Raw genomic sequence first — 24,538 nt, forward strand, 5'->3', positions numbered from 1 at the left:
TCCAAAATATTCAGAAACGCAAAACGGACATTTTATTACTCTTTGAGATTTTTGGTATTACTAATAAATTTTAAGTTATTTTGAAAAAAATGATTTTTTTTTTCAAAATTAAAAAAAAGTGTTTATTTTAAATCCAATTTTTTCTAAAATGTGCACATTGAACTAATGAAACTTATACATCATATAAAAAGTACATAAATACAGTAACTTGTGAAGCAGTAACGATCAATTTTATTTGGGATGCTAATTAGGGGATGATTTTCGCGATTTTTTTACCAAAAAATAAAAGGGACCAACAATATTTCGAGCCTAACTCACTTAGTTGTAATGGTAGAAGTTTTTTTGAAAAACATAATTAAACCTTTTTAAATACTTTAAAAATTATAATTAGTTTTCCTCGAAACATGCTCCGTTTTTTGGATATTTCACGTTGAAATATTCGATTTGGAATTTGACGAATAAGAACCTACTTTTCATTAGCTACAACTCTGTTTCTACTGGGTCTACAGACCTCATGCATACACCATTTTTTTCACTTTCTTATAGGCTATATTTTTGCTAGGAATATTTTTTCGACTTACTTTTTGAGTTATTTGCGAAAAACCGTCCAAAAACATGTTTTTTTTTGTTAAAAATGAACATACTCACTCGCAAATAACTCGAAAAGTATTGACTTAGTGAAAAAACTCTATAGAACAAAAGTTGCTTACAATAAGAAGTAATTTTATGCAATTCCGGACTTATTTTGAATGTATATTTTTTTACCTCCGGGAAAATATTTTTCATAGAAAATATTTTTCACCCCATATTTCCCAATTTTTGTAAAATGAAGGGGATGTAGAATTGTAAACTTTTTCTTATATAATAATAGACAATTTCAACTACCTATTCCCAAATTTTCATCCTTCCTTTATTTTTTTTTTGGAGGTTTTCGGAAAATTGTGTGTTCTTTGATCAGGTTATATATTGCAATTGGCACTGGGCACAGAAAAAAGAATAAATGTGTGTCCCAAGATATTAATGTTATTCAAGTAAAAGTACGTCCTAATGAGTTTATAATGACTTAATATTTTTCTTACAATATGTCATTTTGCCATTTGAACTGATTATTTACAAGTTTTTTTATACCACTTTTCAATATTATAGTGGTGAGATCTATGAAACCTATAATACCATTGAACCACCATAATAATTGAAATGAAAAATATAATATATAATTTTTGTATGTATAACTTCAGAATACATGTTATATTTATAGAAATCAATTAGAGAGAATGTGCTTTGTATAATAAATACCACAAAATTGTTTGTAAAATGAATTTAAAAAGGCTTCAAAATGAATTTAATTGAAACATTTCTAACATAAACAAAATCAATGTTCAAGTATTATGTTTATATGGGAATGAGCCAACATTATTATTGGTGTAATGAAAATTATATTTTTAATTAATTAATCTTTGAAGTTTCGGAATTTGATATCCCTAGCGTAATAACATCAACCTCAAACAATTTTTTCAACCACACACTTGTGGCCTATAAGAGCTAGTCCAAGTATGCAAATTTTTGAAAATACATACATAACCTAAAAATCTAGGTTATACATGTCATTTTCGAAGAGTTTTTAAAATAATCTTTTTTGAGAACGATACGACGAACATTAGTATGTAATTTTCATTACACCAATAATTGTGGTTGAATCCCATATAAACATAATACTTAAATTAGACATGCCACTGAAAAAACAGTTTTACAACCTTGTTAAAATCAATATTCAAGACATGCAGTTATTTTCATCTTGAAGATCATATAAATTTACATTTTCAATAATTCTTTCCATTCTGTCCAGGTTTTCATAGCCTTTATATACTTGATCACTATTTTTTCTATAAAATTTCATATATATATATATATATATATATATATATATATATATATATATATATATATATATATATATATATATATGTCATTTACTCGTCCACCAACTTTTTTAGCTTACAATATCATCATTGTACCTATGTATTTTCAGTCTTCTCTCTCCTCTCTTCTTAAACCCATCATGGTTATTTATCTTCCTTGCGTATATTTCTAACTAGTATTTTTACTATCTCTTGTCATTTTCATGGAACATTTTAAAATAGCACAGAGATCTGTCATAAAATTTAATTTTTGTTTCTGTCTCTTTATTGGTGCTATTAATTTTTAATAATGTTCTCTTGATTCGTGTTATACTAGTTATTTAAGATAGTGTTGGAAGAGCATTATTTTACCGATTTCTTAATGTGAGTTTTTATATTGGGTAATGCTCAAAATAGTATCAATATATTTCACAGCCACATAGCTCACGTTAATATTTTAATAATTTCAAGTTGTTGCTAAATATTTTTTGTATAACCATTTTTAAGTAAACTAATAAAAAGCAAGTTGTTCAAATTGTTTAAAGTTTGTTTAGCAGTACATAAATGGTTAACTTCAATGGTCAATACTTGTACTGGTACTTCAATAGTAGTATATAAGGCCCGGTTTCAGGTAAAATTTAAATATGTTTGAATGTTTGTTTTCTATAATCTTAGTAATTAAAATAGAATTTAATTTATTTTAAAACTTATTTGAAAACATTAATTTCGGATATATAAGGCAAAGCAATATATTTTACATCCGTTTTTTTTGTTTTGTCGTCGTAATAATTGTAAATTTTGTGAATCCTTTGCTTTATTATAGGAGTACCGTCTAGTCAGTGTTAATTGTCAAAAGACCAACTCTGTCTACCTCGTTTGCTTATCGCTTCGGACCGGTCTTAACAATCGGCCAAGTCAGATAAATTTAATAATATTTACGACCGCACTAATTGAAGTCAATCATTTACTGCTAAACAAACTTTAACAAAAACCTAAAAATTGGCATTGAGGATCCGTCTACTTCGCTGCTACGTGTTCTTGGTCTTACTTTATGGTGTTGAGTCCTGGACTGTGAATAAAATCGATCTAAATCGCCTTGAGGCTTTCGAAATGTGGTGCTATAGAAGAATTTTAAAAGTTTCTTGGGTGGAGAAGATTCGAAACTCCACAATCCTCGAACTTCTCAGCAAGACTACTGAGATTATAAAAAGCATCAAGAAAAGAAAGCTGGAGTATTTCGGACATGTAATGAGAGGTCCCAAATATAGGTTGCTACAAAATATTATGCAAGAGAAAATAGCAGGCAAACGCAGTCCAGGACGAAGAAGAACCTCATGGTTGAAGAACTTACGAGATTGGTATGGTGTTGATACAAGCATGCTATTTAGGGTGGCAGTGAATAAACTTAAGATAGCTATGATGGTAACCAACGTTCTGAAAGGACATGGTACATGAAAAAAAAAAGAATAAAAAGCATAGAAACAGAAATATACGAACAAACACAAGAAATAGAACACACAAGAAATATTAAGACAGCTAATAAAAGTGCGGGCTAAAACGGAGAACCAGCAGAAATAATAAAAGTAGGAGGATATACTACAGCAAAAGATACATAGCTCGACTTATTGTAAAAATATAAACAGCAATACACTATTCGAAGAAGTATATAAGGTTTCAGCAAAAATTATAAGAAGTAGAATAAAAACCTACGAAACAAAGATAATAGGAGAACACCAGGCTGATTTCAGACAGGGAAGAACAACAACCGACCAAATATTTATGCTAAAACTATGACAAAACAACAGTTATGAACAAAATCTAGGTTTGCATATGATCTTTATTGATTTTAAACAGCCTAAGCAGGGGAACAAAGGAAGAAAATAAGAGGGAAACCACGAAAGAAGTGGTTTGATGCCGTCTGGACTGATACACCAGAAATGACAATAAGGAACTGAAGGGAACAAGCGAAAGACCTGATAAAATGGAAGAAATTAGTCGAGACTAGTCAACAAAGGCGACAGGTTTGTCAAGTACGACAAACTTTACGGGGTAATTCTGCATGAAAAAATAATGACAGTTTGCTCTATAAATGTATGTCCGCAAATACTTCGTTTCCGAGATACGGGATGTTCAAATTTTTCTTACAAACTGACGATTTATTTATTGCTCTTAAACCGGTTGAGATATGCTACTGAAATTTGGTGAGTTTTAAGAAGAGGTTATATTGCATTTAAAAATAATTTTTGAATTCATCGTTCAATTTGCGACAAAAAATCTTTCTTCTGGAATAATTGGGATTAGTTTACTACAAAATGGTTATTCACAGAAGAACAAAAAATAAAACTTAATTTTCATTAGTCGTTATAAATGATAACTATTATCATATACTAAATACTGGAGTTCTTCTATTACTTTTTCTTATGTCATTCAACAACTAAATTTTTTAATAAAAATAAAAAAAAAACTGAACAAAACATAATAAGTTTTCTGTGCGAAAACATTTTTAAATTATCAATTTAACTTAAACATGTATGTTCGGTCAAACAAATTAGAAAAAAACTATTATAATTCTTTTGAATATTATTTTAAACAATAATCAGTTATAAAAATATAACTTGATTATCAGAAGATAAAATATATTATGTACTCACCTATCTGATATTGATTTCTAGATAATTGTAACATGTATTCCTAAATGTCTCCTATACTAGCATGTCTACACTCACTTTTTTTTAATAATCTGATAATACAAAAATACTACTTTTCATAATAAACGATAAATAAAAATCCACAATAGCTCAGTCGTTCTTCAGAATTTGTGAATGTTGTCGTGACAAGACATCTCGTAACGCCACATTTCGTAACACCGCAAATAGTAACGGCGTCAGTTCGTAACGGCAACATATAAGTTTTTTTTATCAAATTTAGTATTACTGAATTGATACAAAAAAAAAACGCATTTCGCATACATTTCTATGTATAGTTACGAACTGATGGCGTTACGAATTGTCACCGTTACGAACTGTCGCGTTACGAGATGTCATGGAACCGAATATTTTCACTCTCTTCCCTCAGTTCTACCCCCAACTTTGTTCATGTAATCCTCATCCCCACTAGCTCGGGCGTGGCGAAGCAGTACTAACTACTACGACAGGTTTTACCAGGTACTGTGTTATTGGTACCACCTTTCCGTTAATTTGTTGTGGCGTCAGGAAATGGGTGGACATCAAGGGAGTTAGGCCGTCTATACTCTTTGGCACCAAGGCGACTTTTTGAAGGACCAAACCTTGGTTGACTGGATACGTCATGGGAAGCACGGATAGGGCTGTTGTTTGGACTGGCTGTGAAATCTGAAAATACGTTTAATAATATACAGGGTGTCCCGAAAAGATTGGTCATAAATTATACCACACATTCTGGGGCCAAAAATAGTTCGATTGAACCTAACTTACCTTAGTACAAATGTGCTCATAAAAAAAGTTACAGCCCCTTGAAGTTACAAAATGAAAATCGATTTTTTTCAATATATCGAAAACTATTAGAGATTTTTTATTGAAAATGGACATGTATCATTCTTATGGCAGGAACATCTTAAAACAAAATTATAGTGAAATTTGTCCACCCCATAAAAAAATTATGGGGATTTTGTTCCTTTAAACCCCCCCAAACTTTTGTGTACCATCCAATTAATTCATTATTGTGGTACCATTAGTTAAACACAACGTTTTAAAAACTTTTTTGCCTCTTATTATTTTTTCGATAAGCCAGTTTTTATCGAGATGCGGCTTCTTTTTCAAAATATTTACGTAAAAATTTTATGGGGGTTTTGTTCCTTTAAACCCCCCAAATGTTTGTGTACGTTCCAATTAAACTATTATTGTGGTACCATTAGTTAAACACAGTGTTTTTAAAATTTTTGCCTCGTAGTCTTTTTTTCATAAGTCACCTTTTATCGAGATGTAGCTTCTCTTTCAAAATATACCTAAAAATCTAAATTATAAATAAATTTTCAGATTATTAACAGGTCTCTATAATCGTTCTTAACCATATATAAAAATATATACAAATATATAGTGGATTCGACAAATATTCAAAATATCTTGATAAACATTGGCTTATCTAAAAAGTACTAGGAGGCAAAAAAGTTTTAAAAACATTGTCTTTAACTAATGGTGCCGCAATAATAATTTAATTGGGACATACACAAAAGTTTGGGGGGGGGGGTTTAAGGGAACAAAACCCCCATAAAATTTTTATGGGTTGCACAAATTTCACTTTAATTTTTTTTTAAGATGTTGCTGCCATAAAAATGCCACATGTCCATTTTCAATAAAAAATCTCTGGGAGTTTTCGAGATGTGAAAAAAAATCGATTTTCATTTTGTAACTTCAGAGGGCTGTAACTTTTTTGTGTGCACTATTGTATATAAGTAAGTGGGGTTTAATCAACCTATTTTTGACCCCAGAATCTGTGGTATAATTTATGACCAATCTTTTCGGGACACCCTGTATATGATTGTTAGAATTATTTGTAGAATTTATGTTCAAAATAATTCGATCTACTAGGTTATTTAGACCAAAGGTGCTGTTTAAGAATTAGGTACGTAAGCAGTGTAGGGAGTGGTAGGGCTGAGAGTGTTGTTGCTTTGCTTTTTGTTGACGACATGGGGAAACAGGGTCGAGATGTAGATTGATTACGTTAGCAGTAGTTATTTACTTTTTTTTACAAATGTTCTTAGTCTTCACCTACGGCTAAGACGCAGTATAATCGGCAAAGATAGCTATAGTGTTATGGTCTAATTCAGTAATATCACTAGTGTATAATAGGTACAGGACTGGTCCTATCACACTACCTTGTGGTACACCTGCATCAATTTCTTTTAGTTCCGAGTAGGCTTCTTCTTGCTTAACCCTAAAAACTCTATCTGAAATACATTCCAATAATTGTGTATATTTACTTGTAAAATCCTGCGTAATTTGTATTTATGTCCTTCATACCATACAAACATACTTTATCAAAAGCTTGCGCCACGTCGAGGAAGACAGCGGAGCAAACTTTCTTTTCTTCTGGTAACCTCTCACTATATCCGTTATTCTATGGACTTGGTCGATAGTTGAATGACTTTCTCGAAACCCAAACTGATGTGATGGAATTAGAACCTTGGTATCTATGAGAAGTTTTAGCCTTTTCAGGAATAGCTTCTCGTATAGCTTCGAAATTACAGTTAGTAAGTAAATCGGCCTGCACGATGATACTGTAGCACTGATTTTATAGGTTTAAAGATCATTATGACCTCTGCCTCTTTTAAAAATACATCGTCATCTGAACAAGGCATTTATAAGATATGCCCAAGAGCCCAATAGGAAGAAGCAATGGAAAGAAGAAATCTGCAGGAAGGGGACTGGCGAAACAGAAAGAACTGGAGAGAACGGTTGCGTGAAGGAATACAGTGAAAACTGTAGAAATCCTTAGTATATATACAAAAACGTACCTTTAAAAATTATATTAGGACTTACCTCTTTAATAGATAGATTTTGGGTGACGACAGGTATGCTTCTTTTCGCTAAAATGGGAACTGAAATCTCCTGGCTGTCACCATTATGCATATGAGATCCATTGTCTATAACATGATGTTCCTTCGAATCATCTTTCATCGACATCGAAGAATGTACGGCTGGGCTTAAATTACCTTCTGGCAAAATTTTGGAAAAATCTATGTTATCGTAATGGGACATTATGTCCTTTTTCAATACGGCTAGCCTTTGTTGTGCACTAATTTTTTCCCTCGCTAAACGCTCCATTTCGTGTTCCAGTTCTCTTTCTTTTCGCTTAAGAGTCTGGATATACCTATAGAATTTCAATAGAATATTAGACAAAAATAAGTAAGAATATAAAAAACAATGGAATCAAAATAGTAAAAAATTTTGCTGGTATATAATAAGAGTTTTATTCACGGCCTTGGATTGCTTGATCCATTCTGTCACGATAGATAATAAATACTGTTTGCTACATACAGAGTGGGCCAAAGAAAACAGTCCACCTCGATATTTGGCAGTATTTATTAGATTTTAAGGAAATGACGAAATATCAATTTTTGATCCAAGGGGGACTTGTCAACCCCTCCCTTCCACTTCCCCCACACCTTATTTTTAAACAGGGAATAGGGGTCATGCGCTAGCTCATTTGAAAGGTTATTCAATTCTCTATTCAGTAATATTAACATTGACATAATTATTTATACAGGGTGTCGAAGAAAAATTATTTTGAATTAAATTAATTGACACAAAAAGAAGAAGGTATGTAGAAGGTAATTTATTTAACTCAAAAGACATTCTACTGCTGACAGAAAACAAAAAAAATCTTTATTTGATAAATAAACATTGTTTGTTGCTTACATTCAATATTCAACCTACCAAAAGAGGCAGATGGGTGGCAACATTAAAATTAAGCGAAAAGCAATTTTTCATATTTTTCAAAAAAATGTCCCGGATTCGTGTGGCAGTTTAATCGTCCAGCACCTCAAAAAACATTGTTTTCTGTTTTGTGACAACAGTAGAATGTATTTTGAATTAAATAAATTACATACCTACATTCTTCTTTTTGTGTCAATTAATTTAATTAATAATATTTTTATAAATACTGTTTGCTACAAATAATTATATTAATGAATAGAGAATTGAATAACCTTTCAAATGAGCTAGCACACGACCCCTATTCCCTATTGAAAAATAAGGAGTAGGGGAAGTGGACGGGAGGGGGTTGACAAATGACAGATGTATGCACCGTAAAAATGTGTCCCTTTAGATCAAAAATTGACCTGTTTCGTCATTTCCCTAAAAGCTAATAAATACTGCCAAATATCAGGATAGACTGTTTTTTTGGCCCACTCTGTATCGGAAAAGTCTAGGGATCTTATTAAAAAGAGACCTAATTTCTTCTTTGTTTTCAATAAATAATAATCGATTTGTAGTAATCAGTAGTATTTAATGTACAACAGAATTTGTTGAAATGTAAAAAAATAACGAGAATACCTTTCAGAAATGTCAAAAATATCGAGAACTATGTACAATTAAAAAATAATAGATCACAATATGTATAAGATTGATAGACAACACATAGACAAAATAAGATTGTCAATATCCTGTTGACGTACTTTATTCGGGGTCCGGACAAATAATCCAGGACAAAAAATCCCCACAAATTATCCCTGGACAAAAAATCCCCAGACAAAAAATCCCCGGACAAAAATCCCACAAAGAATCCCGGACAAATAATTCCCACAAATTTTTTTGGACAAAATATCCCCAAGAAATATTTGTAACCGAATAGTTCTCTAAAAGTTTTCCCGAAATTTTACAAAAAATTCCAATTCCATGCCGAAAATTTCAAATTTTACATGACAAATGAGTGTGAGTTTTTTCAAAAATCGTGTAGGATATTGGGAATGAGCTAAGGCTGTGGGAGTGATGTAATTATTCTCTTAAATCTTTGGCTGACTCTGCTTTGAATAACTATGTTCAAAACATGGCCTATTATATGTGTGCATCACCAACGCATTTAAAATAAAACGGGGAGTGCGACAGGGAGACACAATTTCGCCAAAATTGTTTACAACATTATTAGACATAATATGTTTAAGAACGCAAATTTGAATGAAAAGGGAATAAATTCTTAGTCATTTGAGATTCGCTGATGATATTCGTCTTGCTTCTTTCTGTTGTTTTTGTTCTTTTTGCTGACAGCATCGATGATATAATATTTAAACATGAGCAAATATTTCTTAGGGATATTTTGTCCTGGATTTTCTGTGGGGATATTTTGTCCAAAAAAATTTGTGGGAATTATTTGTCCGGGATTCTTTGTGGGGATTTTTTGTCCGGGGATTTTTTGTCTGGGGATTTTTTGTCTGGGGATTTTTTGTCCAGGGATAATTTGTGGGGATTTTTGTCCGGGATTATTTGTCCGGAGATTATTTGTCCTAGCTTCAAGCACCTCCCATATATGCTCGAGGCAACACATCAATACCTTCGTTGGTAAGCCAATCTATCATTGGGCGTGCGACATTTGGATGTGCGTTATCAGTTATCATGCATGAGGTGGAAGTTTTGACCAACGGCATCTGCAAACGGATGAACGGTAGGTTGTAGAACTGTGTTGAGGTACTGCTGAGCTGTAAGGAAGCGGTTTGGAAAAACGAGGTCTGTTCTGCTACCGACTATTATTCCACTCCATACTATTACTGTACCTTTTCTGTATTTGTAAACGTTCTGAACATGTTTTAAGCGTTCTACATTCTACATTTCCAGATCATTTCCACACTCTTACTCGACGAGAATCTGGATGAAATCCAAATCTAGATTCGTCGGAGAATAAAACTGTAGCCCAATTATTTGTATCCCAGTTTTGATATTCTTAACACCACTCTAATCTTGCATTTTTTTTAATTGCCTCTGAAGATAGGTGGACATCTTAATGGCCTTCGATTGTGGAGATTGGCTTTATGGATAGGATTTACTACAGTATCACAGCTTATGGTTACCTAGTGTGCCCTCTAGAAGTCGCTAACCAATTCAGGTGCTGTAATTGTTGGTTGTCTTCTATCGGTTAACACTAAAAATCGGTCTTGAGCTGCAGTTGTAACGCGCTCACGTCCTAGATGACGTTAGGCTGGACTTCCAGTGTCACAAAAATGCCACCGCAATTGAATTGTAACATTTTAATTTTCAACTACACAAATGCTCAAGTACATTTGTTTGCCACATGCCACATTGAAGAAGGCCTACAGCCCTATTTATCTCATCCAAAGTTAAATGACGTTGTTTTATGATAAAAAACAATACTTTCAACACACTCAGTAAACAAGAACTTTATAGCATGAACAAAGTCGAAACTAACAGAATATTTACTGCAGTGTAAAACCTACCGTTTGTTCCTCTCCTGTAAAAAGCTTTGTCAAATACTCCTCATCACTTTTGCCGTTATGTTTTACTCACAAAAATCTACAGGATGATCACGTGAATTTATTTTTATTCATTTTATTCATCATCATCAATCGTGCTACAGCCCTATGAAAAAGCATCGACCTTCCCAAGTCTATTACCCCAGTAAGTTCTATAAATTGCCAACCGTTGCCAGTTTGCTGCGCCTATTTTTCTCCTATGCTCATCTACACCATCCTTCCATCTCAATTTTGGCCTACCCCTATTCTACTTCCCACAGGTTGTGACATAAGGATTCTTCTAGAAGGGCTTTTCTTGCTAGATGCCCTGCCCATGTTAGTCTTCCTATTTTTATTATAAGAGATACTACGTCTTTACCACCAAATATATGTTTATATCTGTGGTATACCTCGTAGTTGTACCTCCTCATCCAAATACCATTTTCACAGATGTCACCGAATATTCCTCTCAGGATCCTTGGTTCAAATATAAGCAGAAGGTTTTCATCTGCCTTGGAGATGGTCCATGTCTCCGATCCATATGTCAACACTGTTTGTATAAGGGTATATGGTTGTTTTTGATTTTTGGCTTAAGTTTCTGATTAATTTTATTATGTTATAAAAATATCTCTAGACTTTTCCAATGTGTGTAGATAAATATAGTGTAGTTGACAAATTTTATAAACTCGTGACGAATGTATTCGATTTGGTGATGAATTTCAGTGACGAATGGTATTGTAATGTGTTCTTATAATAAATTTTTAATGTCAATCTGAATTTTTAATGTATTTTTTATATGTATATGTGACAATGACTAATAGTAATATTATATTATGATCATGCAATAATTTAAATATAAAAACAAACGTAGCTCGCTTCAAAAATTAACTGTTCTAAGAAATACATTTTGAATTAAAAAAATTGTATAAACTGGTTTTCATATGAAAATCATTATTGGGAATTAAAAAAAATACCTATATGGCAGGAGGGGTTACGATTTTCTGCAGTGGCACCCACGCTAAAAAAGCTGGCCACGCCTCTGTCCATTTGTGAAGATTATTCGATAGGACGTGATAGATGTTTTAAGCCAAGAGATTAATTTATTTTTTGGTGTTAAGCTACCATTGAATTCATGTGTAAATGCTCTGGGATTAAGCTCTGTAGATCGTATTTTATTTGCGTGTAGTCCTTTATTTCTGTCACTCTTCTCTTTATTTGTAATAGTAAAACAAAACATAAAAACACTAAATACACAGTTTATTAATTTCCACATAATAGTGGAAATTACACAAGTGTAATAAATCCTGAGCACTCGGTTTGTCTAGTTGGTTCTTATGTGTTTTACTTTCGACTTTTTTTAGAATCCTTACTCCTACAGTACTGATTGGGAGTCTAGATCCAAATTGGCTTTCTCTTCCCGATTTACTCTACGTTTTTTTACTTTTTTTTATTTCGTTGGTTCATGTTAGTGCAGGTCTTCCTTGTTTTCTTTTATAGATATCTGTTTTCCAAATTTGTCTTAAGGTGATACAGTAGTGATCAACAGGTAGCCAAAACGCGTTCCAAGATTGCGGCTGTAATTTTGAATATTTTTTCGAGATATTTGGCACACTTATTCGTAAAATAATAAAGAATGGCGGTACAAAGCCCAATTTGAAAAATATATTAATATGTGGAAATTACTTTGTAATTAAATACAATATTAAAAAGACGAGCCTGTACCGCCATTAAGAAGAACAAAAAAATACACTTTCTTCAAAAAAACTTTTTTATCCGATGCCTAGATTTTGTGTCATTTTGGAACTACTAATGAAATAAAAAATTTTAGTAGTTCCAAAATGACACAAAATCTAGGCATCTGATAAAAAAGTTTATTTGAAGAAAGTGTATTTTTTTGTTCTTCTTAATGGCGGTACAGGCTCTTTTTTTTAACATTGTATTTAATTACAGAGTAATTTCCACATATTAATATATTTTTCAAATTAGGCTCTGTACCGCCCTTCTTTATTATATTACGAATACGTGTGCCAAATATCTCGAAAAAATATTAAAAATTACAGCCGCAATCTTGGAACGCGTTTTCGCTACCTGTTGATCGCTACTGTTTCCTCTTAATAGTGGACAAAGTCGTACATCCCATTATAGCTCTTTTCTTTTGATTTTTTTTAATTATGGGTCTAACCTAAGTTGTTCTATTACGCTTTCATCTAGTATATCTTTCCTTGTCATTCCTAATGTTGTTTTAATGTATCTTATTTTTGTGGCTCGAATATTCCTTTTCAGTTTCTTATATTCCTTTTCAGTTTCGAATATTCCTCTCATAGGTAAAACTATGCACTAAACACTTCTTCTTGTGGTGCTTTCTCCTTTAGTGGAGGTTAGCGACTATACTGGCAAATCTGCCTCTGTCCAATGCGTCTCTAAACAAAGATGTTGAATCAAGGCTGGTCCAGTTCTGATATTTTTAAGTCATGAAATCTGGTGGCTATCGGGACCCCGTTTTCCTTCAATCTTCCCCTGGATAATCAATTGCGCGAGATGGCAGAAAAAAATTTTCGTTTCTTATTATGTGTCCTATTAGGTAGCTAACTTTTCCAACTTTGATGGTATTTAGCAGCTCTCTCTCTGTACCTATTCCCTCATGGCATTTTCGTTGATGGTGTGGGTTGTAAAAGGCATTTTAAAGATCCTTCTACAGAGCCAGAGTTCTAGGGCTTCTAATTTGTTCATCTCTTCATCTCTCTACAGCATCTCCGTTCCATACAATAGTACTGACTATACATAGCAAAGCAGAAAACGACATCTGATCTTAATGCTACTGTTACAAAATAAACTTTTCATTTTGAAAGAGCTCGGGCTACCTCTATTCTCACTCTTACCTTGTTGATAATCAAGTTGATTGTTGAACTAACAACCAAGATATTTGTATTGGTCTACGAATTCACGCTGCTGGTGGCTCACATACATTGAAAGGGGTAAACGTTTGTTCTGTGATATTTTTATAACTTTCACTAAATACTAAACCTTTTAGTACGTTCTTTAAAGGTAAAATATTGCAAAACGTCTAAATTTTAAAGAACCGCTTGGACCGACATGAAATTTGGCATACACATAGCTAACAAGTTAAAGAAAAAAAGTGATATTGTGCCGATATGTGCTTTTGCCCTAGGGGTGAGTTTCACCATCTTTTGGGGGTAAAAAATATATGTTCGAAATAAGTCTGGAAATGGATAAAATGACTAATTCTAAGCAACTTTTGTTCTATAAAGTTTTTTCACCAAGTTAATATTTTTCGAGTTATTTGCGAGTGAATATGTTAATTTTTCTACAAAATAACCACGTTTTCAGACGGTTTTTCGCAAATAACTCAAAAAATAAATATTTGTTCGAAAAAAAAAATCTTATCAAAAATATAGCACGTAAAAAAGTGAAAAACATGGAGTATAAATATATTAGGTCACTATACCTAGTAGAAGCAGAGTTATACAGGGTGTCCCGAAAAGAATGGTCATAAATTATACCACAGATTCTGTGGTCAAAAATAGGTTGATTGAACCTAACTTACCTATATACAATAGTGCACACAAAAAAAGTTACAGCCCTTTGAAGTTACAAAATGAAAATCGATTTTTTTCAATATATCGAAAACTATTAGAGATATTTTATTGAAAATGGACATGTATCATTCTTATGGTAGGAACATCTTAAAACAAAATTATAGTGAAATTTGTCCACCCCATAAAAATTTTATGGGTGTTTTGTTCCCTTAAACCCCCCCCCCAAACTTTTGTGTACGTTTCAATTAAATTATTATTGTGGCACCATTAGTTAAACACAATGTTTTTAAAACTTTTTTGCCTCTTAGTACTTTTTCGATAAGCTAGTGTTTATCGAAATATTTTGAATATTTTTCGAATCCACCATATATTTGTATATGGTTAAGTACGATTATAGAAACCTGTTAATAATCTGAAAATTTATTTATAATTTATATTTTTAGGTGTATTTTGAAAAAGAAGCCACATCTCGATAAAAGGTGACTTATCAAAAAAGACTAAGAGGCAAAAAAGTTTTAAAAACACTGTGTTTAACTAATGGTACCGTAATAATAGTTTAATTGGAGCGTACACAAATATTTGGGGGGTTTAAAGAAACAAAACCCCCATAAAATTTTTATGTAAACATATTAAAAGAGAAGGCGCATCTCGATAAAAACTAGCTAATCGAAAAAATACTAAGAGGCAAAAAAGTTTTAAAAACGTTGTGTTTAACTAATGGTATCACAATAATGAATCAATTGGAACGTACACAAAAGTTTGGGGGGGTTTATAGGAACAAAACCCCCATAAAACTTTTATGGGGTGTCCAAATTTCACTATAATTTTTTCTTCAGATGCTACTATCATAAGAATGCCATATATCCATTTTCAATAAAATATCTCTAATAGTTTTCTATACATTGAAAAAAATCGATTTTCATTTTGTAACTTCAAAGGGCTGTAACTTTTTTTATGAGCACATTTGTATTAAGGTAAGTTAGGTTCAATCGAACTATTTTTGGCCCCAGAATGTGTGGTATAATTTATGACCAATCTTTTCGGGACACCCTGTATAGCTAATGAAAAATATGTTCATATTCGTCAAATTCAAAATCGAATATTTTAACGTGCCATAACCAAAAAACAAAGCACTTTTTTGGGGAAAACTCATTTTAACTTTTTTATAGTGTTTAAAAAATGCTTATTTTTGTTTTTTAAAAAAAAATTTTAGCATCAAAAGTAAACAAGTTACGCTCAAAATAAAGTTCTTCCCTCTTTTTTGGTAAGAAATCGGGAAAATCACCCCCTAAATAGCATTTCAAATGAACTTAATTGTTACCACTTCACAAGTTTTTTACTCACGTACGTATTGATCATATTATGATCTGTAAGTTTCATCGGTTCAAAGTCCTTATTTTTGAACGAGCTGTAGTTAAAAGGGCTTAAACGAGTCACTTATCACGAGTGTAGCAAATTTAGAAACACCGAATCTTAACCAATTTTTGTCTTACAAAAAAACAAAAAAATACAAAATATTCAGAAATGTAAAGCCAACAACTTTTTTATTGTTTAAGACTTTTGGTATCTCTAACAATTTTTAAGTTATTTTAAAAAAAAAAGCATTTTTTTTCAAAATTAAAATTTTTAAAAATGTTACTTTAAAACCAATTTTTTTTCAAAAATAAGCACTTTGAATCGATGAAGCTTACAGATCATATAAGCACAACATAAGTAAAGTAACTTGTGAAGCGGTAACGATTAATTTCATTTAAGTTGCTAATTGGGGGGTGATCTTCCTGATTTTTTTTGCCAAAACAAAAGGGACCATCTTTATTTTGAGCGTAACTTGCTTACATTTGATGCTAGAATTTTTTTTATAAAAACAGAAATAAAGCTTTTTTAACCTTCGGATGACCAAGCGGGGGAAATTGTGACCCCAGCGTATGTTTTTCTTTAATAAATTCAAAAGTATTTTTAATTTTTAACTCATTATTTTTTTATTTGACTTTAATATCATTCTAGATATCCTCATATTTTGAAATAAAAAAAATTCCCTATATTTTACGAATAAAAAATATATTCTGAAGTTGATGTTTAGTAAAATAGCGTCTATTATGTGTAATTACAAGTAGTTTTACGCTAATGACGTCCACTTTGCAAAGTAACAAGACACTTACTCAACATACACACTACACATGACACTAATACTCATGTTGTGACTGGCTGAAGACATAAAGTCCATGCCAAAAAAAAATTAAAAAAAACTTTATTCTTTTGTTAATTGTCATTTTTGACATTTTTGACCTGGGGTCATTTCCCCCCCCCCCTTGGTCATCCGTGTAACAAAAAAAGGTTGGTCACCGGAAGGTTAAACAATTGAAAAAAGTTGTAATGTGTTTTCTCCAAGAATGATTCATTATTTGGATATTTCACATTGGATTATTCTATTTGGAATTTTTCGAATATGAACCTATTTTGCAGTAGCTATAACTCTGCTTTTGATAGGTATAGCGACCCAAATACACCGTTTTTTTCACTTTTTGATAGGCTATAGTTTTGCTAAGAATATTTTTTTCGACAAAATGCTCGTTTTGAGTTATTTGCGAAAAACCGTCTAAAAACGTGGTTATTTTGTTGAAAAATGAATATATTCACTTGCAAATAACTCGAAAAGTATTGATTTTATGAAAAACCTCTATAGAACAAAAGTTGCTTAAAATTAGTCAGTTTATCCATTTCGGGACTTATCTTGGACATATATTTTTCCACCCCCGAGATGGGGTGAAAGTCACCCCAGGCCAAAAGCACACATCGGCACCATATCACTTTTTTCTTTGACATGTAAGCTATGCGTATGCCAAATTTCATGTCAATCCAAGCGGTTCTTTTAAAGTTACAGCAAAAACCGTGAAAGAATGTACTATTTCGATTATGAACAGATCAGTAAAACCATAAGATTCTCGAAAGTGATGACAAGGGAGGCTTGGCACACAAAAAACTGAATTAAAACACCTGCCTGTTGTATAACAATTTCATCATAATTAGGGCGCATCTGTTTTGAGATGGACGTTGAGAGGTGACTCAATTTTTTTTTGCAGAAATTGCTTGAAAATATCTCAAATAAGAATATTTGAGTTATCCTCCCACTCAAAATGGTCCGAAACATTGTTTAAATAATCAAAATGTCAAAATATGAAAGAAAAATTCGATTTTTTTATTGGTTTTTTGATTATAACTTTAAAACTATTTTTTAATAGTTTTTCAACCATTTACGCTACACTTACGACCTTCATATTTTACCCAGAAAAACTTTATGATATAGTAAAACAACACTGTAAATTTCATTAAGATCGGTTTAATAGATTTTGTAAAATAAATTTTTCAATCCAGCTTTCGCAAAAAAATTCATTTTTTTTTAAATGTTGCAGGACTGAAAATAAAGCAGATAGCATAGATTTTTTTGCTTATAGAAGTGTGCTGTACCTTTCATTTGCAATTTGAAAAATTAAAATCGATTAATTACCACGGCGTCAGGAAATTTTTTAAATAAACATTAATTTTTGGTGCTACGCGCAGGACAGCGGTGTTCGATTCACACAAGTTGATTTCCACCAAAATTTCTTCCAATCTTTATCTAATATATTATTTTCTTACTCTATATTTTGTTGTATTTTAATATTTTAATTCCACAAAAATCAAACTAATTTTATTATTGTTTGTGAAATATTGTTTAAACAATTGCATATGTTTAAAAATAATAAACTTTATTCTCTAAGTTAAAATATATGAACAAAGAAAGTTTTTGCTAAAAAAGTTTATTTCAAAAGATAGAGTATGTGTTATTATTTTGCAATAAACAAATTTATTTATTTATATCGAAATGTAATAAAAATTAAAATGTATCAATCATTATCAAAGGTTATTGGGATGCCCAATCAGAGCAAACTATCCGCTGTCCTGCGCGTAGCATAAATAATTAATGTTTATTTAAAAAAATTCCTGACGCCGTGGTAGTTAATTGATTTTAATTACAAAATAAAGGTACAGTACACTTCTACACGCAAAAAAAAATTCAACTTGCTATCTGCTTTATTTTCAGTCCTGTAACATTTTGAAAAATAATTTTTTTTTGCGAAAGCTGAATTGCAAAATTTATTTTGCAGAATATATTGAACCGATCTCAATGAAATTTACAGAGTACTGTTTTACTGTATCATAAAGCTTTTCTGGGTGAAATATGAAGGTCCCAAGTGTAGCATAAATGGTTGAAAAACGTAAAATGCGAATACTTGTTTTTGTATGGTTTTTTCGCAATTATTGCTATTTTGCAACAAAGGTGATTATTTTTTAAATTTTCAACCAATTCAATATTGTAGGAAATTTAATTACGCAATTTTTATGTCAGTACAACTTTTCTCGGAAATGAATACTTTTAAAGTTATAATAAAAAAACGAAGAAAAAATCGAATTTTTCCTTAATTTTTTGACATTTTGATTAGTTAAACAATGTTCCGGACCTTTTTGAGAGGAAGGATAACTCAAATATTATTATTAGAGTTATTTTCAAACAATTTCTGCAAAAAAATTTGAGTCACCTCTCCAACGTCCACATGTACTAATATTTTTACAGATGCGCCCTGGTCTATAATAATATACATAATGTCTTATTTTAACCATTAAGGCTATATATATTTGAAAATTATACAAAATGAGGACTAAACAAAATTAACAACGTCTAGAAACGTGAGAAAATTATAAATATTTGGGCGCGCAATTACACAACATTAGAGGGCATGAACGAATATCTAGAATAAAATAAAATAAAGTTGAACATACTTTAAAAAGTTCACTCACACAAGTCTCTCTTCAACATTCGAACGAGACAGTCATTATCGGCTCTCTGTTATCAATTGCAAAAACTTGATTTCGATAATATGTAGGTGTTTTAAATTAGAAACAAAACCATCGTTTTAAATTAATTTATCGTTCTTTAATGTGAAAGTGATTTAGAACGTAAAATAAAACCTAATGATAGTTTAATTGTTTGTACAAATCAACAAAACAGTGTTATTTGACTTATAGTCCAGGAACTAAAAACTATTTGCGACATGAATCTACGAGACCAAGTAACCAGGAAATTGTCGTAAAATGGAAAATGACATGCAGCACACGATCTACCAAAACGTTTCAGGTGCCAACACTCCATTGATCTTCAGTCAAATACCAGGGCAAATGCCATGCTTCTCTCAAGGTATGTTAGCAACAAGCACAGCCTATCCTACAATCCCACTACAATTATCCCAACCTTTAAATAATTATCAACAACAATCTAACCCAATTGTAGCACCTGAATCAATACAACCCAGCACTTCAAAAGATCAAGAAGTATGGGAGACAGTACAGTACAAGAAGCGTCTACGAAACAATGAAAGTCCTGACAATCGAATTAAAAAGCAAGCAGTGCTAACAGACTACTGGCTAACAAAACCAGCTGCGACAGAAAACAGATTCTCAGCTCTGGACAAAGAGCCGGAAGAAGAGGCTAACAAAGACCCTGAAGAAGAAGCTAATAGCGGAACAACTGGCAGAGGGTCAAGGAGGCCTCCTCCCATATTCATTCAACATGTAACATTTATCAAACCTCTGCAAGATTTACTAGACAAAACAGCATCCAAACAGACCAAACTGGTCTAAATGCTTACCTTAACCAAATAAAGAACATGACTGATTACATACTCATTTTCCATAGCAAAACAAGACATTGTTTGAGAGAGATAATAGGACACAAATAATTAGACAAATTACATAACGCCACTACATCCTTACGAAGGAGAAAAGATAGAGGAAGAGGAGCTTACCTTAAAGCAGAATGAAGAATACTGAGATTCGATGGTTTCTTCTCGTCTTGAGTCGTCGGCAATTGTTTCTTCAGAAGATCGAAGCATTCTTTCAGATGCGCTCGCCGATGTTTCTCAAGTTTGTTATGGACTTCCCGAGTACCAGCTCGGAACACCAGAGGTGGCTGTTTTCTCTTGCCGTCCGAGTTACCATCGTCGTTTCCGATGGAATTTCTGATGTCGAAACTGTTGTGCAGCACTCTTTGTCGGGATATTTGGGGCACCGTTGTACTGGAGATCTGGGCGTCTTGTTCTAGTTTTTTCACAATCTGAAACGAAAAGGAGATTCCTATTAAGTATAATTCTTTCATCAGTAATAATATTATAAATTGTCCAAAAAATATAAAAACTATCGAAAACCTCCACTTTTCACCCTCCGTAACTCTGGAACCGTTGATTTTATAACAATTATGTACAGGACCTTTTTTTATAACACACACACACACATACAGCACCTTTTTTGTTTTAAATTTTATGTAGAGCATTTTTGTATATAACATTGTTTACGCTAGAGCATACACTCAAAATGGTGTAACTTTTTACTGAACAATATGTAGACCATAAATATAGAACAATTTGGTGTTGGAGGAAAACTTTTACTTTGGATGTCTGGGTTAGGCCTTTTTTTGGACCAATTGTACTCTACTACCTCCGTAACTTTGGAACCGTTCATTTTAGAAGGATTTATAGGGCCTTTTTTATTTCAAAGTACCCCGCACAAACCTTATGGAAATTAGGTCTCAGTGGATTTCGTTCATACTTTGGGAAAATACTCATTGAAGCATCCTGATAAAAAGTTCTCATGGGCACAACTTAATCGTATGAAGGATTTTCAAGATATAGAGGTACAAACTCGGAAAATTATAAGATTTACGGGGTATTCCAATTCCCTGAGTTACTGGTTATCTGGCAACATGTAGAAGTTTGGATCAAGGAAAAGTACTAGTAGTCTAGGATTTTTTCCTGACTATCCAATGGCGACCTTTACTTTGATCTTGACCTTCAACGGACGTCATCTTCTAGAGTTTCGATGGTTTTCGGCCTTTAATTGATGCAAATAAATTACTGGATGGTTTTTTGAGGTCGCTAAACACGAATATGCCACCAGAACCGACTTCCGGAGCACCTGGTTTCCAAGGTAAATGAAAGGCGCTCCTGGAGTTTCAAGGGTCTTTGGTACTACATTAATGCAAACGCATTAGTTATAGGTTTTTGGGGTTGCTGAACACGAATACGTGATCAGCACAGACACAGGAGCACCTGGTGCCTAAGACAGGTTAACTTCTGGAGTTAAAAACCTACGAGTAATCTGACGGCATATTCGTGTTTAGAGATCACAAAACCCATGAGTAATCTGTTTATATCAATTTAATGCCGAAAACCCTCGAAACTCTAGAAGATAACGTCCGTTGAAGGTCAAGGTCAAAGTAAAGGTCGCCATTGGATAGCCAGGAAAAAATCCTAGACTACTAGTGCTTTTTCTTGATCCAAACTTCTACATGTTGCCAGATAACCAGTAACTCAGGGAATTGGAATATTCAGTAAATCTTATAATTTTCCGAGTTTGTGCCTCTATATCTTGAAAATCCTTCATACGATTGAGTTGTGCCCATGAGAACTTTTTATCAGGATGCTTCAAAGAGTATTTTTCCAAAGTATGAACGAAATCCACTGGGATCTAATTTCCAGAAGGTTTGTGCGGGGTATTTTAATGTAGAACATTTTTGTATAAGACGGTTATTCATGCGAAATCGCATAGTTTTAGAAATACATATTGACGAAAAACGTAAAAAACTACGAATTTACCGATTTCTGCCCCCTCTCTTCCCCATACCCGACGCTCAAAATGGTGTGATTTTTTTTTAACATTATGTGGACCATATAAAACAATTTGGTGTTGGATGGATAACTTTCACTTTGGATGTCTGGGTTATGCCATTTTTTGGATCAATTGTATCATAATAAAAAATACATTATAATTTAAATAAGCTGTATATTGAACTTACCTGTGGAGGTGAAGTCGAAAACGCAATGGGTCCCTGTATGATAGCCGGGGAAATATTATTGGACGAAATGACCACAGTTTGGGAAGCTGAGTTGGCGGTAACTGTCTTAAGAGTATTCGGACTTAGAGCTATCGTAGGAGCAGGGTTGATCTTGGTAAGAGTAGGGGAGACTGGTTTCATCGCTGCGAGGGTTTCTGCTGCGACCGTCGTACGAGTGTGTTGCTGTTCTTCTTGCATTTCTTCCTGCATTTCGATAAATTTTGCTGCTTCTAGTAGTATGTTCCAAGAACTCATGATATCGTACGATTCTATTGGCAGCCCGCCTAAAGTCAACCTGAAATAAAAAATTATTGGCTAGTATTTATTTTTAAACGGTAAAAAGCACTAAAAATACTAATACCATGACAGCTAAAAGTTTAAAATACAAGTATAAAATAATTATCACAAGTTATGAATGACATGACCCAAAACCTAATAAATGACAGACGCCACCATTTGCTGTTAACGATTTCCAGAAATCTTTAGCAATAGTAAACTGAATATGCCAGTTTGCCTCTGAGGATTGTAAGCTATAATCCTAATTATTGTAGCTATTATAGTCGAATTCTACATGGGAATACTGTATACCACGTGTACTTAATAATTGCCTGTATATAACTTCAAACAAGGCCATAAATAATGCAGAGAGAAGAAAACCTAATATTCAATCGTTTCGAGTTTTTCCTTATTAGTAAAGACCATACATAGATACAATATGTATTGTATAGCAACGATATAGTAACTAATAATACACTGCGCGCCAAAGAAAACAGGCCATCCATAAAATTTCAAGATATTTTTTTTTCATATTTATATCAAATTACATAAATCTATAGTGTATTGAGTGAAGAAAAGGCAACTATCACTCGTTTCAATAATGTGTTCAATAATGTGTGTTGCCACCACGGTTCTAGATAACACATCATTCGATATAGCATATAACTGATTACGTTTTGGATGTTTTTGTGGGGAAAAGTGGTCGATTCCTTAATGAGAGCCATTCGAAGCTCTTCACATGTTGTTGGGGCAGGTGTACGACGTCTTACGAGAAGGCTCCGTATAAGATCAATAGGATTAAGGTCTGGAATTTGAGAAGGCTAGTCCATTTTTGGGATGCCATTATCTTCAAGATACTGTGTTACAATCCTTGTCGTGTGTGGTGTCGTGTATTAGCAGAACGCCATTGCGAATAAATCCAGCATATATAGTTCAGAGAAATAAGGAAAAAAATATCCCGTTGGTGACACAACCCCCTCCAGGCCGAAACCAAATTTTTTGAGTAGTATGGACATCTATATTATTAACCTATTTGTTTCCTGCAGCCGATTTTGATGATATACACAGTTATAAACAAATGAAAATCAAAAAACGGTAAATTTTCGCTTTTTCGTCTATTACTAAAAAATTAGGCATTTTAAACAAATTTGAGAATAAGAAACTTATAAACCTTATAAAAAACTTCAATATGGCGTTCGCTGAATATGTGTATCCTTATTGGTTCCTTAGAAAATTGCAAAATAAGTCATAAATTTTGAGTTTTTATAAATATTCATAACTTATGTAAAAATTAACTTAGAACTTTCTTATTACACGGAATGCTGAGACTTATGGTGCTTAAATCATACCCTAAATTTCAAAGCAATTGGTCAAATAGTTTAAATGGTATTTAATTTGTTTATCCTAAATTAATTTATTTTGCAACACTGTAAGTCAGAAAATGATGAAGTTACAGTAATACTTTAGATAGTTTATGAAAGAAGAAAATTTACAGTATTACTTTAATTAAAAAAAAAATGACAAAAAATAATTATAAATATTGCAAAATTATTTTGAAAAACATGTGAATTAAAAAAATGGGAGGGCAAACTTTGTCCCTAATTGTTCTAGGACAGTTGTTTTTCTTTCTAAATATGTATAAAAATTCAGTCTTTCTAAATATGAAAAAATATTTTTTCTACGGGTAACGGTTAAAATGTTATTCTAATTGTTTATAAGTAAGCAAAAAATCGACATGTTTTTGTAAAATAATTTTACACTGCTTAAAATTATTTTTTGTCATTTATTTTTAATTAAGGTTATAGTATAAATGTTCTTCTTTCATAAACTGTCCGAAGTATTATTGTGACCTCATAATTTTCTGACTTACTAGTGTTGCAGAAAAAACGAATTTGGTAAAAACAAATTAAATAACTTTTAAACTATTTGACCAATTGCTTTGGAA

At 32.4% G+C, this 24,538-nt stretch overlaps 1 protein-coding gene across 1 annotated transcript in view; it reads right to left on the bottom strand.

Moving 5' to 3' along the window:
* Positions 1-1,038: 1,038 nt before the first annotated feature.
* The window catches only part of LOC126888352 (max-binding protein MNT-like), a 73,334-nt gene continuing 49,834 nt past the window's right edge, over positions 1,039-24,538 (bottom strand). The window contains exons 2-5 of the mRNA XM_050656525.1: positions 22,279-22,612; positions 20,234-20,541; positions 7,415-7,745; positions 1,039-5,248 (exon numbers count right to left, since the gene is read on the bottom strand). Of these exons, the coding sequence (XP_050512482.1) occupies positions 5,012-5,248; positions 7,415-7,745; positions 20,234-20,541; positions 22,279-22,572 (1,170 nt within the window). The 5' untranslated portion in view covers positions 22,573-22,612 and the 3' untranslated portion in view covers positions 1,039-5,011. The remainder of the gene's footprint in view (positions 5,249-7,414; positions 7,746-20,233; positions 20,542-22,278; positions 22,613-24,538) is intronic.

The sequence above is a fragment of the Diabrotica virgifera genome, chromosome 7 (genome assembly GCF_917563875.1).
Source record: "Diabrotica virgifera virgifera chromosome 7, PGI_DIABVI_V3a".
Taxonomy (NCBI): domain Eukaryota; kingdom Metazoa; phylum Arthropoda; class Insecta; order Coleoptera; family Chrysomelidae; genus Diabrotica; species Diabrotica virgifera.